This window comes from Salmo salar, chromosome 02 (assembly GCF_965601325.2).
Source record: "Salmo salar chromosome 02, fSalSal1, whole genome shotgun sequence".
In the NCBI taxonomy this organism is placed as follows: Eukaryota; Metazoa; Chordata; class Actinopteri; order Salmoniformes; family Salmonidae; genus Salmo; species Salmo salar.
The window spans coordinates 72772501-72792690 of NC_138292.1; the positions used below are offsets into that span (position 1 = coordinate 72772501).

Consider the following 20190-nt stretch of genomic DNA (forward strand, 5'->3'; position numbering starts at 1 on the left):
TCAGGGCAGCCGAAGAATTTCTGCACAAACTGTCAGAAACCGTCTCAAGCTCACCTGCGTGCTCGTCGTCCTCACCAGGGTCTTGACCTGACTGCAGTTCGGCATCGTAACCGACTTCAGTTGGCAAATGCTCACCTTCGATGGCCACTAGAACGCTGGAGAGATGTGCTCTTCACGGATGAATCCCGGTTTCAACTGTACCGGGCAGATGGCAGACAGCGTGTATGGAGTCATGTGGGCGAGGGGTTTGCTGATGCCGTTGTGATCAGTGTCCCATGTTGGCTGTAGGGTTATGTATGGGCAGGTATAAGCCACAGACAACGAACACAATTGCATTTTATTGGTGGCAATTTGAACACACAGAAATAGCTTGACGAGATACTGAGGCCATTCATCCGCCACCATCACCTCCTGTTTCAGCATGATAATGCACAGCCCCATGTCGCAAGGATCTAAATCACAATTCCTGGAAGCTGAAAATGTCCCAGTTCTTCCCCTGCATACTAACCAGACATATCGCCCATTGAGCATGTTTAGGATGCTCTGGATCGAGGTGTACGACAGCGTGTTCCAGTTCCCGCCAATATCCAGCAACTTTGCACAGCCATTGAAGAGAAGTGGGACAACATTCCACAGGCCATAATCAACAGCCTGATCAACTCTATGCGAAGGAGATGTTGCGCTGCATGAGGCAAATAGTGATCACACCAGATACTGACTGGTTTTCTGATTTACACCCCTACATTTTTTAAGGTAATGTGACCAACAGATGCATATCTGTATTCCCAGTCATGTGAAATCCATTTCAGGGCCCAATTCATTTATTTATATTGACTGATTTCCTTATATGAACTGTAAGTCAGTAAAGTCTTTTAAATTGTTGTATTTTTGTTCAGGGTAGGTCCGAGGGCAAAGCAACTCATGAAATGGATGAACAGTTTTCAAATACACTGTAAGGAATGAGCATCAGATACACATGTACAACAATAAAAGTCCCTAAGAGTAAATAAGAGTCCCAACGCAATGTTCATTTTAAAGTGAAAATGTATATTTTTATTGGTACCATACATGAATTAATTAATCAAGAAGTATCAAGGGCAGAAAACTAACCAAAATATCAAACAAGGCTTTTTCTACAGGGTTGGTTTAGGGTACCAGTCACCTTTCTCTAGGCTGCATCCAAAATGGCCCCCTGTTCCGTTATATAGTGCACTACTTTTGACCAGGACCAATGGGTCCTGGTCCAAAGTAGTGCTCTATGTAGGGAATAGGGTGCCATTCGGGACAGACTCTCTCTGTTACCGGTTAAAAGCCAGAGCTGTACTGAAAATGTACACAATGTACTTGACAGAGCTGGAACAACATTTACAGAACTAAATAACATGGGCCATGTCTCAACATGGCCCCCTGTTCTCATATTGGCCCTGATCAAAAGTACTGCACTACATAGGGTGCTTTGGGGAGGGGGGGGGGGGGGGGGGGGGGCAGATCATATCACTGCTAGCACATGTTTGAACTGGATGTATAAAGTTGTTATAAAATGATCTTATTTGCGATCCTCTAACAGCGCCCCCTTGTGAGAATTGAAGGTATTACCAAACACATGCGCAACAGGCTCAATATTACAGATCAAGCCTATACAACACAGGTATTGGAAATATATACAACCCTACGACTTCAGTTAAACATGAATAACTAGTTGAGTTGCGTCCCAAATGGCACTCTATTCCGTATGTAGTGCACTACTCTCGACCATAACTTGATAGGGAATAGGGTGCCATTTGGGACACAATCATGGATGAATTATGTCAGGTTGTCTTCTCAGACTTCTTAAACAGCAGTAGATAGTTAGCTTATTTGCTAATAGTAATGTACATTTAGGATGAGTGTGTGTAACCAGGGGGGGTGGAGAAACAGAACGTATATCTGATATTTCATTAAAAATAAATAGAAAAAAATGAAATGAAAAAATAAATCTGCTGAACTGGAAGATGCAAACATGTCTTCTCAATGGTGACTGTACCCCAGGGTTTTATAAATGAATGTACACAAGTAAAAAACATTTTAAAAGAAAGAAAAAAGAGAGAGAGAGAGAGAGGTGTCACTGTTATGATCAGGATGGACACTAAAGAGAGAGAGAGAGAGAGAGAGAGAGAGAGAGAGAGAGAGAGAGAGAGAGGTGTCACTGTTATGATCAGGATGGATACTCTAAAGAGAGAGAGAGAGAGAGAGAAGGAGATGGAGAGGGGGGATTGGTTGAGAGGTTCATGTGTTTTCTTTTTGTCCATTTCTTTTTTATTTCGTTTCTTTCCATTAGATCAGAATGGCTTCAGGAACCTCTAAGTCAGAATACAGTCGTACAGAACTTTGCTACTACCTTAAATATACAAGCACAAATACACTAAAAACAAGGAGAAAATCAATCTCAAAAAACAGAAAAACATCCACAATTATTTCTCTTTAAAACATAAAAGATATTAAAACAAACCAAATATATTTTTTCAGGGGGGAAGGGGTAGAATAAAAGCAGTCCTGTTTTCTGGCTCCTTGGTCTGTTAGCTTCTCAATATCGTCGGTAAAAAAGAACAAATAAAAAGTAGATTTCAAATGCAGGAGTAGAAAACAAAATAAAAACGTTCTAGGGAAATAGAGACTGGTATAAAACTCTAAAATGTTGTTGTTGTTTAAATGCTTTCTGTTATCTGTTAAAAGGTCGGATCAGTACTCCTTCAATGGTGTGTGTGTGTGTGTGTCTGTGAAAGCATTTTAAACTGATTGGATCTCAACTCCGGTCCGCTAGCTTTGGCACAGTCCAGGCTTTTGTTCTGACCAAGTACAGCCCACACACACACACACACACACACACACACACACACACACACACACACACACACACACACGTGCAGCAGCAGAGTGGACCAGACTTAAGACTCCATATCTAGTGACCATGATTCTTCTGAAGGTAGATGTGTGAGTAGTCGTCCATCAGCGACTCCTCGTTTCCCCCTTCCCCCACTCAACCACCCTCTCCCTACCCCACCGCCCCCCCCTACCTGGGTGCATCTCAACTGTCCCAAGCGCCTTCCCTCTCCTCAGGTCTCTCCTTATAAGACCAGCTAGGAGAGCCAGGTATGGAGGAGGCCCATATAAGAAACAGCTTCTCAGTCGTTTCCTTTCACCTGCCAAGCTCTCACATCAGAACTGATGTAGGAAGGTAGACAAGGAAAGGAAACCTCGATCAACCAGTGAGATCCTCCTTCTACTCCACAGGCCTAGATAAAATCCATGTTCCAAAAGGGGCAATCCGCAGTCACTCCATCCATATTTTGGACTTGTAAATAAATGATATGTACCTGTTGATTCTTGAGGAATTTAACCTAGAAATGTCTCAGGAGCTTCATTCAACTGACGTACCCCACCACAACCCACAATAGAAACTTGTTTTACTCTGTAACCATTGTAAATGTAATGAAAAACTGTATAGCCTCAAAGCATGCTTAAAACTCTTATTTATTTTTTATATCTTGGATGGTCAGTCCTTGAATTGAATTTTAGAGTGGTTACATTTCTCCAGGCCCATCCCTCAGCTTTTTACTAAAACAAGGAGGTAGGGGTGACGCTTTGTTATTTTTTCAACTGCGGATTGCCCCTTTAAGAGAAAAAGATAAGAACAGTCAGGAAGCCACTACAGACAATTGACACACACCCACAAGGAGAGGAAACCCCTTTAAGACTATGGAAGCCCCTCCCCTCCCCCCCCTCCTCTACTGTGAGGCCTGAGACGTAGGGTTGTCACTCTTGCTCTCCTGGCTGGATGGGGCCTTGTTGTTCCAGGGAGAGTTGGCGCCAAGCGCGGGGCTGTTGTTGAAGCTGTCCTCGTCATCGATGCCGTTGGCCGCGTCGAACTGTTGGTTCTCCAGCCGCGTGATCAGGCGCTCGTCCTCGTCCCCAAACTCCCCTCCCATCAGGGTGGGCTCTCCCACCACCATCACGTCCTATAGGGGAGGAAGAAACCATTATTACAGAGATAGGGGGAGGAGATGACTACTACTACTATTACAGCTAGCTCCCCTCCTATCAGGGTGGGCTCTTCCTCCACCATCACATCCTAAAGGGGAGGGAGATAACATTATTAAAAAGATAGGGGTGTAGAAGATAGGTTTCTTCCTTACAGGAAGGTTTTCCTGGCCACTGTGGTCTGGCTTCTGCTTTGCTTGCTCTTGACATTTTAGACCACGTAACCGCAACACACCGTGACAACTGCTGACGTAAAAAAGGGCTTCATAAAATACATGTGATTGATTTGACTGCTACTTACTGGTACTTGGCTGGACAGGGGGAAGCTGCTAGCTGGACTCTTCTTCTTGTTGTTGGTGGTGGTTCCTCCTCCGGCACTCATGGTGCTGCCGCCTGACATCTTACGCTTCCTCCTCTTATTAGGGGCCTGTCTGGCTGGTTCAGCTAGAGGAGAGAGGAGAGAGGAGGGGGAGAGGAGAGAGGAGGGGGAGGGTAGAGTTGGGGAGGAGAGAGGAAGAGGAGAGAGGAGAGCGGGAGAGAGAGAGTTAGGACGGAGGTGAAGAGGTGTGTGCAGTCTTGGAACCCGGAACCCAATCTTGATGTGTGTGTGAGAGTTTGTGTGTGTGCGTGCGTGTGTGCTTACTGGGAGCCTGCCTCTCCGGCTCCTCTGGGGGAAAGGGGGAGAGAGGGAGAGTTTGGTGTTAGGGAGGAGGAGTGTGTGTGTACACGCGTTCACGCATGTGTGTGCGCGTTCTGTCTGCCTGTGTGTGTTCGCCTGCGCGTTGTGTGTGTGTGTGTGTGTGTGTGTGTGTGTGTGTGTGTGCGCCTCCGTGTTGTGTGTGTGTGTTACCTGGCGGGGCCACCATGCGTTGCCACTTCTGAAAGAGGCAGGTCTTGAGACAGTCCCTGGGGCTGAGGCTGTAGGTCTTGTGTCTGGACATCAGCTCCTGCATGGGCTCCAGAATCACACACAGCTACAGGAGAGACACATGACGGAGGGAGGGAGGGAGACTTGAGATGATAGAGAGACAAGACAGCCATCCTTTGTGTAGTGGAAATTGCCACCAGGTGTGAATTATTCATGACAAGAAAGACAAGAACCTCTCTTCACACGATGTCCTTCACAGTGGACTTCAGTAAAATGTTCCACTCTAGTTGTCAGGCCCGTCCAGAAACCCCCCCTAGGTCTGAAAGGTTTGATAGGTGGAAGCTATATGGCAATATCAGGGGACAAGATGAAACTATTACCCTACCTATCAGTACTATGTACTACCCTACCTATCAGTACTATGTACTACCCTACCTATCAGTACTATGTTACCCCCCCTAGGTCTGAAAGGTTTGATAGGTGGAAGCTATATGGCAATATCAGGGGACAAGATGAAACTATTACCCTACCTATCAGTACTATGTACTACCCTACCTATCAGTACTATGTTAAACTACTACCCTACCCATCAGTACTATGTTAAACTACTACCCTACCCATCAGTACTATGTTAAACTACTACCCTACCCATCAGTACTATGTTAAACTACTACCCTACCCATCAGTACTATGTACTACCCTACCTATCAGTACTATGTACTACCCTACCTATCAGTACTATGTACTACCCTACCTATCAGTACTATGTACTACCCTACCTATCAGTACTATGTTAAACTACTACCCTACCCATCAGTACTATGTTAAACTACTACCCTACCCATCAGTACTATGTTAAACTACTACCCTACCCATCAGTACTATGTTAAACTACTACCCTACCCATCAGTACTATGTACTACCCTACCCATCAGTACTATGTACTACCCTACCCATCAGTACTATGTACTACCCTACCCATCAGTACTATGTACTACCCTACCCATCAGTACTATGTACTACCCTACCCATCAGTACTATGTACTACCCTACCCATCAGTACTATGTACTACCCTACCCATCAGTACTATGTACTACCCTACCCATCAGTACTATGTACTACCCTACCTATCAGTACTATGTACTACCCTACCTATCAGTACTATGTACTACCCTACCTATCAGTACTACCCTACCTATCAGTACTACCCTACCTATCAGTACTATCCTACCTATCAGTACTATCCTACCTATCAGTACTATCCTACCTATCAGTACTATCCTACCTATCAGTACTATCCTACCTAGTAGTACTATCCTACCTATCAGTACTATCCTACCTATCAGTACTATCCTACCTATCAGTACTATCCTACCTATCAGTACAATGTTAAACTACTACCCTACCCATCAGTACTATGTACTACCCTACCTATCAGTACTATGTACTACCCTACCTATCAGTACTATGTACTACCCTACCCATCAGTACTATGTACTACCCTACCCATCAGTACTATGTACTACCCTACCCATCAGTACTATGTACTACCCTACCTATCAGTACTATGTACTACCCTACCTATCAGTACTATGTACTACCCTACCTATCAGTACTATGTTAAACTACTACCCTACCCATCAGTACTATGTACTACCCTACCTATCAGTACTATGTACTACCCTACCCATCAGTACTATGTAGTACCCTACCCATCAGTACTATGTACTACCCTACCCATCAGTACTATGTACTACCCTACCCATCAGTACTATGTACTACCCTACCCATCAGTACTATGTACTACCCTACCCATCAGTACTATGTACTACCCTACCCATTAGTACTATGTACTACCCTACCCATCAGTACTATGTACTACCCTACATATCAGTACTATGTACTACCCTACCTATCAGTACTACCCTACCTATCAGTACTACCCTACCTATCAGTACTACCCTACATTTTTACATTTTAGTCATTTAGCAGACGCTCTTATCCAGAGCGACTTACAAATTGGTGCATTCACCTATAATATCCAGTGGAACAACCACTTTACAATAGTGCATCTAAATCTTTTAAGGGGGGGGGTTAGAAGGATTACCTTATCCTATCCCAGGTATTCCTTGAAGAGGTGGGGTTTCAGGTGTCTCCAGGTGTACCTATCAGTACTACCCTACCTATCAGTACTATCCTACCTATCAGTACTATCCTACCTATCAGTACTATCCTACCTATCAGTACTATGTTAAACTACTACCCTACCTATCAGTACAATGTTAAACTACTACCCTACCTATCAGTACTATGAACCACCCTACCCATCAGTACTATGAACCACCCTACCCATCAGTACTATGTTAAACTACTACCCTACCTATCAGTACCTTGTACTACCCTACCCATCAGTACTATGTTAAACTACTACCCTACCTATCAGTACTATGTTAAACTACTACCCTACCTATCAGTACTATGTACCACCCTACCCATCAGTACTGTTAAACTACTACCCTACCCATCAGTACTATGTACCACCCTACCCATCAGTACTATGTTAAACTACTACCCTACCTATCAGTACTATGTTAAACTACTACCCTACCCATCAGTACTATGTACTACCCTACCCATCAGTACTGTTAAACTACTACCCTACCCATCAGTACTATGTACCACCCTACCCATCAGTACTATGTTAAACTACTACCCTACCTATCAGTACTATGTTAAACTACTACCCTACCCATCAGTACTATGTACTACCCTACCTATCAGTACTATGTACTATCCTACCTATCAGTACTATCCTACCTATCAGTACTATCCTACCTATCAGTACTATCCTACCTATCAGTACTATGTTAAACTACTACCCTACCTATCAGTACTATGAACCACCCTACCCATCAGTACTATGAACCACCCTACCCATCAGTACTATGTTAAACTACTATCCTACCTATCAGTACTATGTACCACCCTACCCATCAGTACTGTTAAACTAGTACCCTACCCATCAGTACTATGTTAAACTACTACCCTACCCATCAGTACTATGTACCACCCTACCCATCAGTACTATGTACTACCCTACCCATCAGTACTATGTACTACCCTACCCATCAGTACTATGTACTACCCTACCTATCAGTACTATGTACTACCCTACCTATCAGTACTATGTACTACCCTACCTATCAGTACTATGTACTACCCTACCCATCAGTACTATGAACCACCCTACCCATCAGTACTATGTTAAACTACTATCCTACCTATCAGTACTATGTACCACCCTACCCATCAGTACTGTTAAACTAGTACCCTACCCATCAGTACTATGTTAAACTACTACCCTACCCATCAGTACTATGTACTACCCTACCCATCAGTACTATGTACTACCCTACCCATCAGTACTATGTACTACCCTACCTATCAGTACTATGTACTACCCTACCTATCAGTACTATGTACTACCCTACCTATCAGTACTATGTACTACCCTACCCATCAGTACTATGAACCACCCTACCCATCAGTACTATGTTAAACTACTATCCTACCTATCAGTACTATGTACCACCCTACCCATCAGTACTGTTAAACTAGTACCCTACCCATCAGTACTATGTTAAACTACTACCCTACCCATCAGTACTATGTACCACCCTACCCATCAGTACTATGTTAAACTACTACCCTACCCATCAGTACTATGTACTACCCTACCCATCAGTACTATGTACTACCCTACCCATCAGTACTATGTACTACCCTACCCATCAGTACTATGTACTACCCTACCCATCAGTACTATGTACTACCCTACCCATCAGTACTATGTACTACCCTACCCATCAGTACTATGTACTACCCTACCTATCAGTACTATGTACTACCCTACCTATCAGTACTATGTACTACCCTACCTATCAGTACTATGTTAAACTACTACCCTACCCATCAGTACTATGTTAAACTACCACCCTACCCATCAGTACTATGTACTACCCTACCTATCAGTACTATGTACTACCCTACCTATCAGTACTATGTACTACCCTACCCATCAGTACTATGTACTACCCTACCCATCAGTACTATGTACTACCCTACCCATCAGTACTATGTACTACCCTACCCATCAGTACTATGTACTATCCTACCCATCAGTACTATGTACTACCCTACCTATCAGTACTATGTACTACCCTACCTATCAGTACTATGTACTACCCTACCTATCAGTACTATGTACTACCCTACCCATCAGTACTATGTACTACCCTACCTATCAGTACTATGTACTACCCTACCTATCAGTACTATGTACTACCCTACCTATCAGTACTATGTACTACCCTACCTATCAGTACTATGTACTACCCTACCTATCAGTACTATGTTAAACTACCCTACCTATCAGTACTATGTTAAACTACTACCCTACCCATCAGTACTATGTTAAACTACCACCCTACCCATCAGTACTATGTACTACCCTACCTATCAGTACTATGTACTACCCTACCCATCAGTACTATGTACTACCCTACCCATCAGTACTATGTACTACCCTACCCATCAGTACTATGTACTACCCTACCCATCAGTACTATGTACTACCCTACCCATCAGTACTATGTACTATCCTACCCATCAGTACTATGTACTACCATACCCATCAGTACTATGTACTACCCTACCTATCAGTACTATGTACTACCCTACCTATCAGTACTATGTACTACCCTACCCATCAGTACTATGTACTACCCTACCCATCAGTACTATGTACTACCCTACCTATCAGTACTATGTACTACCCTACCTATCAGTACTATGTACTACCCTACCTATCAGTACTATGTTAAACTACTACCCTACCCATCAGTACTATGTTAAACTACTACCCTACCCATCAGTACTATGTTAAACTACTACCCTACCCATCAGTACTTTGTTAAACTACTACCCTACCCATCAGAACTTTGTTAAACTACTACCCTACCCATCAGTACTATGTACCACCCTACCCATCAGTACTATGTACTACCCTACCCATCAGTACTATGTACTACCCTACCCATCAGTACTATGTACTACCCTACCCATCAGTACTATGTACTACCCTACCCATCAGTACTATGTACTACCCTACCTATCAGTACTACTACTACCCTACCTATCAGTACTATGTACTACCCTACCTATCAGTACTATGTACTACCCTACCTATCAGTACTACCCTACCTATCAGTACTACCCTACCTATCAGTACTACCCTACCTATCAGTACTATCCTACCTATCAGTACTATCCTACCTATCAGTACTATCCTACCTATCAGTACTATCCTACCTATCAGTACTATCCTACCTATCAGTACTATGTTAAACTACTACCCTACCTATCAGTACAATGTTAAACTACTACCCTACCTATCAGTACTATGAACCACCCTACCCATCAGTACTATGAACCACCCTACCCATCAGTACTATGTTAAACTACTATCCGACCTATCAGTACCATGTACTACCCTACCCATCAGTACTATGTTAAACTACTACCCTACCTATCAGTACCTTGTACTACCCTACCCATCAGTACTATGTTAAACTACTACCCTACCTATCAGTACTATGTACCACCCTACCCATCAGTACTATGTACTACCCTACCTATCAGTACTATGTACTACCCTACCTATCAGTACTATGTACTACCCTACCTATGAGTACTATGTTAAACTACTACCCTCCCTATCACTACTACGTACCACCCTACCCATCAGTACTGTTAAACTACTACCCTACCTATCAGTACTATGTTAAACTACTACCCTACCTATCAGTACTATGTTAAACTACTACCCTACCCATCAGTACTATGTTAAACTACTACCCTACCCATCAGTACTATGTTAAACTACTACCCTACCCATCAGTACTATGTACTACCCTACCTATCAGTACCATGTACTACCCTACCTAGCAGTACTATGTACTACCCTACCTATCAGTACTATGTACTACCCTACCTATCAGTACTATGTACTACCCTACCTATCAGTACTATGTACTACCCTACCCATCAGTACTATGTACTACCCTACCTATCAGTACTATGTTAAACTACTACCCTACCCATCAGTACTATGTACTACCCTACCTATCAGTACTATGTACTACCCTACCTATCAGTACTATGTACTACCCTACCCATCAGTACTATGTACTACCCTACCCATCAGTACTATGTACTACCCTACCCATCAGTACTATGTACTATCCTACCCATCAGTACCATGTACTACCCTACCCATCAGTACTATGTACTACCCTACCTATCAGTACTATGTACTACCCTACCTATCAGTACTATGTACTACCCTACCCATCAGTACTATGTACTACCCTACCCATCAGTACTATGTACTACCCTACCCATCAGTACTATGTACTACCCTACCCATCAGTACTATGTACTACCCTACCCATCAGTACTATGCACTACCCTACCTATCAGTACTATGTACTACCCTACCTATCAGTACTATGTACAACCCTACCTATCAGTACTATGTTAAACTACTACCCTACCCATCAGTACTATGTTAAACTACTACCCTACCCATCAGAACTTTGTTAAACTACTACCCTACCCATCAGTACTATGTACTACCCTACCTATCAGTACTATGTACTACCCTACCCATCAGTACTATGTACTACCCTACCCATCAGTACTATGTACTACCCTACCCATCAGTACTATGTACTACCCTACCCATCAGTACTATGTACTACCCTACCCATCAGTACTATGTACTACCCTACCTATCAGTACTATGTTAAACTACTACCCTACCCATCAGTACTATGTTAAACTACTACCCTACCCATCAGTACTATGTTAAACTACCACCCTACCCATCAGTACTATGTACTACCCTACCTATCAGTACTATGTACTACCCTACCCATCAGTACTATGTACTACCCTACCCATCAGTACTATGTACTACCCTACCCATCAGTACTATGTACTATCCTACCCATCAGTACCATGTACTACCCTACCTATCAGTACTATGTACTACCCTACCTATCAGTACTATGTACTACCCTACCTATCAGTACTATGTACTACCCTACCCATCAGTACTATGTACTACCCTACCCATCAGTACTATGTACTACCCTTCCCATCAGTACTATGCACTACCCTACCTATCAGTACTATGTACTACCCTACCTATCAGTACTATGTACTACCCTACCTATCAGTACTATGTTAAACTACTACCCTACCCATCAGTACTATGTTAAACTACTACCCTACCCATCAGAACTTTGTTAAACTACTACCCTACCCATCAGTACTATGTACTACCCTACCTATCAGTACAATGTACTACCCTACCCATCAGTACAATGTACTACCCTACCCATCAGTACTATGTACTACCCTACCCATCAGTACTATGTACTACCCTACCCATCAGTACTATGTACTACCCTACCCATCAGTACTATGTACTACCCTACCCATCAGTACTATGTACTACCCTACCCATCAGTACTATGTACTACCCTACCCATCAGTACTATGTACTACCCTACCCATCAGTACTATGTACTACCCTACCTATCAGTACTATGTACTACCCTACCTATCAGTACTATGTACTACCCTACCTATCAGTACTATATCAGTACTACCCTACCTATCAGTACTACCCTACCTATCAGTACTATCCTACCTACCAGTACTATCCTACCTATCAGTACTATCCTACCTATCAGTACTATCCTACCTATCAGTACTATCCTACCTATCAGTACTATCCTACCTATCAGTACTATGTTAAACTACTACCCTACCTATCAGTACTATGAACCACCCTACCCATCAGTACTATGTTAAACTACTATCCTACCTATCAGTACTATGTACCACCCTACCCATCAGTACTGTTAAACTAGTACCCTACCCATCAGTACTATGTTAAACTACTACCCTACCCATCAGTACTATGTACCACCCTACCCATCAGTACTGTTAAACTACTACCCTACCTATCAGTACTATGTTAAACTACTACCCTACCCATCAGTACTATGTACTACCCTACCCATCAGTACTATGTACTACCCTACCCATCAGTACTATGTACTACCCTACCCATCAGTACTATGTACTACCCTACCCATCAGTACTATGTACTACCCTACCCATCAGTACTATGTACTACCCTACCTATCAGTACTATGTACTACCCTACCTATCAGTACTATGTTAAACTACTACCCTCCCTATCACTACTACGTACCACCCTACCCATCAGTACTGTTAAACTACTACCCTACCCATCAGTACTATGTTAAACTACTACCCTACCCATCAGTACTATGTTAAACTACTACCCTACCCATCAGTACTATGTACTACCCTACCTATCAGTACCATGTACTACCCTACCTATCAGTACCATGTACTACCCTACCTATCAGTACTATGTACTACCCTACCTATCAGTACTATGTACTACCCTACCTATCAGTACTATGTACTACCCTACCTATCAGTACTATGTACTACCCTACCTATCAGTACTATGTACTACCCTACCTATCAGTACTATGTACTACCCTACCTATCAGTACTATGTTAAACTACTACCCTACCCATCAGTACTATGTTAAACTACTACCCTACCCATCAGTACTATGTACTACCCTACCTATCAGTACCATGTACTACCCTACCTATCAGTACCATGTACTACCCTACCTATCAGTACTATGTACTACCCTACCTATCAGTACTATGTACTACCCTACCTATCAGTACTATGTACTACCCTACCTATCAGTACTATGTACTACCCTACCTATCAGTACTATGTACTACCCTACCTATCAGTACTATGTACTACCCTACCTATCAGTACTATGTTAAACTACCACCCTACCCATCAGTACTATGTACCACCCTACCTATCAGTACTATGTACTACCCTACCTATCAGTACTATGTACTACCCTACCTATCAGTACTATGTACTACCCTACCCATCAGTACTATGTACTACCCTACCCATCAGTACTATGTACTACCCTACCCATCAGTACTATGTACTACCCTACCCATCAGTACTATGTACTACCCTACCCATCAGTACTATGTACTACCCTACACATCAGTACTATGTACTACCCTACCCATCAGTACTATGTACTACCCTACCTATCAGTACTATGTACTGACCTACCCATCAGTACTATGTACTACCCTACCCATCAGTACTATGTACTACCCTACCTATCAGTACTATGTACTACCCTACCTATCAGTACTATGTTAAACTACTACCCTACCCATCAGTACTATGTTAAACTACTACCCTACCCATCAGTACTATGTTAAACTACTACCCTACCCATCAGAACTTTGTTAAACTACTACCCTACCCATCAGTACTATGTACTACCCTACCCATCAGTACTATGTACTACCCTACCCATCAGTACTATGTACTACCCTACCCATCAGTACTATGTACTACCCTACCCATCAGTACTATGTAATACCCTACCCATCAGTACTATGTACTACCCTACCGATCAGTACTATGTACTACCCTACCCATCAGTACTATGTACTACCCTACCCATCAGTACTATGTACTACCCTACCTATCAGTACTATGTACTACCCTACCTATCAGTACTACCCTACCTATCAGTACTACCCTACCTATCAGTACTACCCTACCTATCAGTACTATCCTACCTATCAGTACTATCCTAACTAGTAGTACTATCCTACCTAGTAGTACTATCCTACCTAGTAGTACTATCCTACCTATCAGTACTATCCTACCTATCAGTACTATCCTACCTATCAGTACTATGTTAAACTACTACCCTACCTATCAGTACAATGTTAAACTACTACCCTACCTATCAGTACTATGAACCACCCTACCCATCAGTACTATGAACCACCCTACCCATCAGTACTATGTTAAACTACTATCCTACCTATCAGTACTATGTACTACCCTACCCATCAGTACTATGTTAAACTACTACCCTACCTATCAGTACCTTGTACTACCCTACCCATCAGTACTATGTTAAACTACTACCCTACCTATCAGTACTATGTTAAACTACTACCCTACCTATCAGTACTATGTACCACCCTACCCATCAGTACTGTTAAACTACTACCCTACCCATCAGTACTATGTACCACCCTACCCATCAGTACTATGTTAAACTACTACCCTACCCATCAATACTATGTTAAACTACTACCCTACCCATCAGTACTATGTTAAACTACTACCCTACCCATCAGTACTATATACTACCCTACCTATCAGTACTATGTACTATCCTACCTATCAGTACTATGTACTATCCTACCTATCAGTACTATCCTACCTATCAGTACTATCCTACCTATCAGTACTATCCTACCTATCAGTACTATGTTAAACTACTACCCTACCTATCAGTACAATGTTAAACTACTACCCTACCTATCAGTACTATGAACCACCCTACCCATCAGTACTATGAACCACCCTACCCATCAGTACTATGTTAAACTACTATCCTACCTATCAGTACCATGTACTACCCTACCCATCAGTACTATGTTAAACTACTACCCTACCTATCAGTACCTTGTACTACCCTACCCATCAGTACTATGTTAAACTACTACCCTACCTATCAGTACTATGTACTACCCTACCTATCAGTACTATGTACTACCCTACCTATCAGTACTATGTACTACCCTACCTATGAGTACTATGTTAAACTACTACCCTCCCTATCACTACTACGTACCACCCTACCCATCAGTACTGTTAAACTACTACCCTACCTATCAGTACTATGTTAAACTACTACCCTACCCATCAGTACTATGTTAAACTACTACCCTACCCATCAGTACTATGTACTACCCTACCTATCAGTACTATGTACTACCCTACCTATCAGTACTATGTACTACCCTACCTATCAGTACTATGTACTACCCTACCTATCAGTACCATGTACTACCCTACCTAGCAGTACTATGTACTACCCTACCTAGAAGTACTATGTACTACCCTACCTATCAGTACTATGTACTACCCTACCCATCAGTACTATGTACTACCCTACCCATCAGTACTATGTACTACCCTACCTATCAGTACTATGTACTACCCTACCCATCAGTACTATGTACTACCCTACCCATCAGTACTATGTACTACCCTACCCATCAGTACTATATACTACCCTACCCATCAGTACTATGTACTACCCTACCCATCAGTACTATGTACTACCCTACCCATCAGTACTATGTACTACCCTACCCATCAGTACTATGTACTACCCTACCTATCAGTACTATGTACTACCCTACCTATCAGTACTATCCACTACCCTACCTATCAGTACTATCCTACCTATCAGTACTATCCTACCTATCAGTACTATCCTACCTATCAGTACTATCCTACCTATCAGTACTATCCTACCTATCAGTACTATCCTACCTATCAGTACTATCCTACCTATCAGTACAATGTTAAACTACTACCCTACCTATCAGTACTATGTACCACCCTACCCATCAGTACTGTTAAACTACTACCCTACCCATCAGTACTATGTTAAACTACTACCCTACCTATCAGTACTATGTACTACCCTACCCATCAGTACTATGTTAAACTACTACCCTACCTATCAGTACCTTGTACTACCCTACCTATCAGTACAATGTTAAACTACTACCCTACCTATCAGTACTATGTTAAACTACTACCCTACCTATCAGTACTATGTTAAACTACTACCCTACCTATCAGTACTATGTACCACCCTACCCATCAGTACTGTTAAACTACTACCCTACCCATCAGTACTGTTAAACTACTACCCTACCTATCAGTACTATGTTAAACTACTACCCTACCCATCAGTACTATGTACTACCCTACCTATCAGTACTATGTACTACCCTACCTATCAGTACTATGTACTACCCTACCTATCAGTACTATGTACTACCCTACCTATCAGTACTATGTACTACCCTACCTATCAGTACTATGTACTACCCTACCCATCAGTACTATGTACTACCCTACCTATCAGTACTATGTACTACCCTACCTATCAGTACTACCCTACCTATCAGTACTACCCTACCTATCAGTACTACCCTACCTATCAGTACTACCCTACCTATCAGTACTACCCTACCTATCAGTACTATCCTACCTATCAGTACTATCCTACCTATCAGTACTATCCTACCTATCAGTACTATGTTAAACTACTACCCTACCTATCAGTACAATGTTAAACTACTACCCTACCTATCAGTACTATGAACCACCTACCCATCAGTACTATGAACCACCCTACCCATCAGTACTATGTTAAACTACTATCCTACCCATCAGTACTATGTACTACCCTACCCATCAGTACTATGTTAAACTACTACCCTACCTATCAGTACCTTGTACTACCCTACCCATCAGTACTATGTTAAACTACTACCCTACCTATCAGTACTATGTTAAACTACTACCCTACCTATCAGTACTATGTACCACCCTACCCATCAGTACTGTTAAACTACTACCCTACCCATCAGTACTATGTTAAACTACTACCCTACCTATCAGTACTATGTACCACCCTACCCATCAGTACTATGTACTACCCTACCCATCAGTACTATGCGAAACTACTACTATACCTATCAGTACTATGTTAAACTACTACTATACCTATCAGTACTATGTTAAACTACTACTATACCTATCAGTACTATGTTAAACTACTACTATGCCTATCAGTACTATGTTAAACTACTACTATGCCTATCAGCACTATGTTAAACTACTACTATACCTATCAGTACTATGTTAAACTACTACTATGCCTATCAGTACTACCGTAATTTCTGGACTATAAGCCGCAACTTTTTTCCCAGGCTTTGAACCTCGCGGCTTAAACAATGACGCGGTTAATATATGGATTTTTTTTTTTTTAAAACACATTCTGTGACGTGCTCAGTTTTTTGGCGGCATGAAGCTTTCATTAGACCAATGAAATTGCCGAACGGGTTAAGGTCAAACAACTTTTTTGTTTACTGTTTAGATTAAATCGAGCGCTCTCAAACTTCCCATCATTCTGACTACGGTAGTCATTTTGTCACCCTCATCATGGCAAAAACACGGAGAAATGCATATGATGCAGCTTTCAAGTTGAAGGCGATTGATCTGGCTGTTGGAAAAGGAAATAGAGCTGCTGCACGGGAGCTTGGTCTTAATGAGTCGATGATAAGACGTTGGAAACAGCAGCGTGAGGAATTGACTCAGTGCAAAAAGACAACTAAAGCTTACTGCTAATTTTTAATTTTTTGTTACAAGCCGTGTTTCGTTAAAGCCTATTTATTTTTGTTACAAGCCGTGTTTCGTTAAAGCCTGTGTAAAGTTCATTTGTTTCAATGTACCGGTAGGCACCTGCGGCTTATAGACATGTGCGGCTTATTTATGTTCAAAATCAAAAAAAAAAAATACATTCAGTGGGTGCGGCTTATATTCAGGTGCGCTTAATAGTCCGGAAATTACGGTATATTAAACTACTACTATACCTATCAGTACTATGTTAAACTACTACTATTCCTATCAGTACTATATTAAACTACTACTATACCTATCAGTACTATGTTAAACTACTACTATGCCTATCAGTACTATGTTAAACTACTACTATGCCTATCAGTACTATATTAAACTACTACTATACCTATCAGTACTATGTTAAACTACTACTATACCTATCAGGAACATGATATCCTCTCACCATTACAATAAGAGGGGAGGATAGCATTGGGGGCTATGATATTTACGGGTCTGTAACTTTCTCACATATCATTATTCACAATTCATACTTGACTATCCGTAATCATGGTAGCATCCACATTAATGTATTAGTGTTTAGAAATATATTCCATTCTTATTTAAAATAGAAGTGACTCTAAAATGACACAATACATTATTTAACATGAATTTCTATTGGGAACAAAATAATCTGAAACGCAACCAAAAAACAGAAAATGCATCCAGCCAGTTTGTAGAGTCACCAGCTTGATGTAGTCATTGTGTGATAGTAACTACTTTAATAGGCAAGTGAATGTATCCTAATACTTTTGGTCCCCTTTAAATGGGGGACCACATAGAAAAAGTGCTGTAATTTCTAAACGGTTCACCCGATGTGGATGAAAATACCCTCAAATGAAAGCTGACAGTTTGCACTTTAACCTCTTAGTCATTGTATCATTTTATTTTTTACTCCTGAATTAATTTACACTTTCCTAAACAAAGGGGCTACGACTATATTTTAGTTATCCAATTCTTATTAATCTTAAAAAAAATAGAATTGACAGAGTATTGAGTAAATTGTTGACAAAAAAAGTACAATTAAATCTATTATTAAATCTATCGCGCCTTGTAACACAATACAATTAGAAGAAATCCAAGGGGTATGAGAATACTTTTGCAAGGCACTGTATCAAGGTAGGGATCTACGTTTGTTGTTGTTGATGTTTGTGTGTACTCACTGGGAGGTAGTGATCTACGTTTGTTGTTGTTGATGTTTGTGTGTACTCACTGGGAGGTAGTGATCTACGTTTGTTGTTGTTGATGTTTGTGTGTACTCACTGGGAGGTAGTGATCTACGTTTGTTGTTGTTGATGTTTGTGTGTACTCACTGGGAGGTAGTGATCTACGTTTGTTGTTGTTGATGTTTGTGTGTACTCACTCGGAGGTAGTTGAGGGTGGAGTTAGACAGTCCACATCTGGTGATGTTCTTAGACAGCTGGTCTAACATCTGGGGGTCCTGGGCCTGTAGGGTTAGAGAGGTCAGGGGTTACAGAGGTCAGGGGTTACAGAGGTCAGGGGTTACAGAGGTCAGGGGTTACAGAGGTCGGACACCATGTATTGATCTGTCTACCATCGCTATTAGACAACAGGTGAACGTGTGTGTGTGTGTGTGTGTGTGTGTGTGTGTGTGTGTGTGTGTGTGTGTGTGTGTGTAACTCACGTGCATGGCCAGTATACTGCGTGGTATCAGTTCACGGTGCTGTCGGATGCTGAAGTGCCACGTCTTGATCCTCATCATGTCGTCAAACATGAACTCCAGGTACAGACGACCCTCCACACACACCTAGAGGGGTCAGAGGTCAGGGT

General features: G+C 41.9%; 1 protein-coding gene across 4 annotated transcripts in view; it reads right to left on the minus strand.

Annotated features, from left to right (window-relative positions):
- Positions 1 to 1026: 1026 nt before the first annotated feature.
- LOC106591328 (LIM domain-binding protein 1) overlaps positions 1027 to 20190 on the minus strand; it is a 106746-nt gene continuing 87582 nt past the window's right edge. For all 4 annotated transcript variants that reach the window (XM_082966696.1, XM_082966695.1, XM_045709042.2 and 1 more), the window contains exons 7-11: positions 20045 to 20167; positions 19763 to 19846; positions 4868 to 4991; positions 4319 to 4461; positions 1027 to 3995 (exon numbers count right to left, since the gene is read on the minus strand). In XM_082966696.1, coding sequence (XP_082822822.1) covers positions 3765 to 3995; positions 4319 to 4461; positions 4868 to 4991; positions 19763 to 19846; positions 20045 to 20167 — 705 coding nt within the window. In that variant the 3' untranslated portion in view covers positions 1027 to 3764. The remainder of the gene's footprint in view (positions 3996 to 4318; positions 4462 to 4867; positions 4992 to 19762; positions 19847 to 20044; positions 20168 to 20190) is intronic.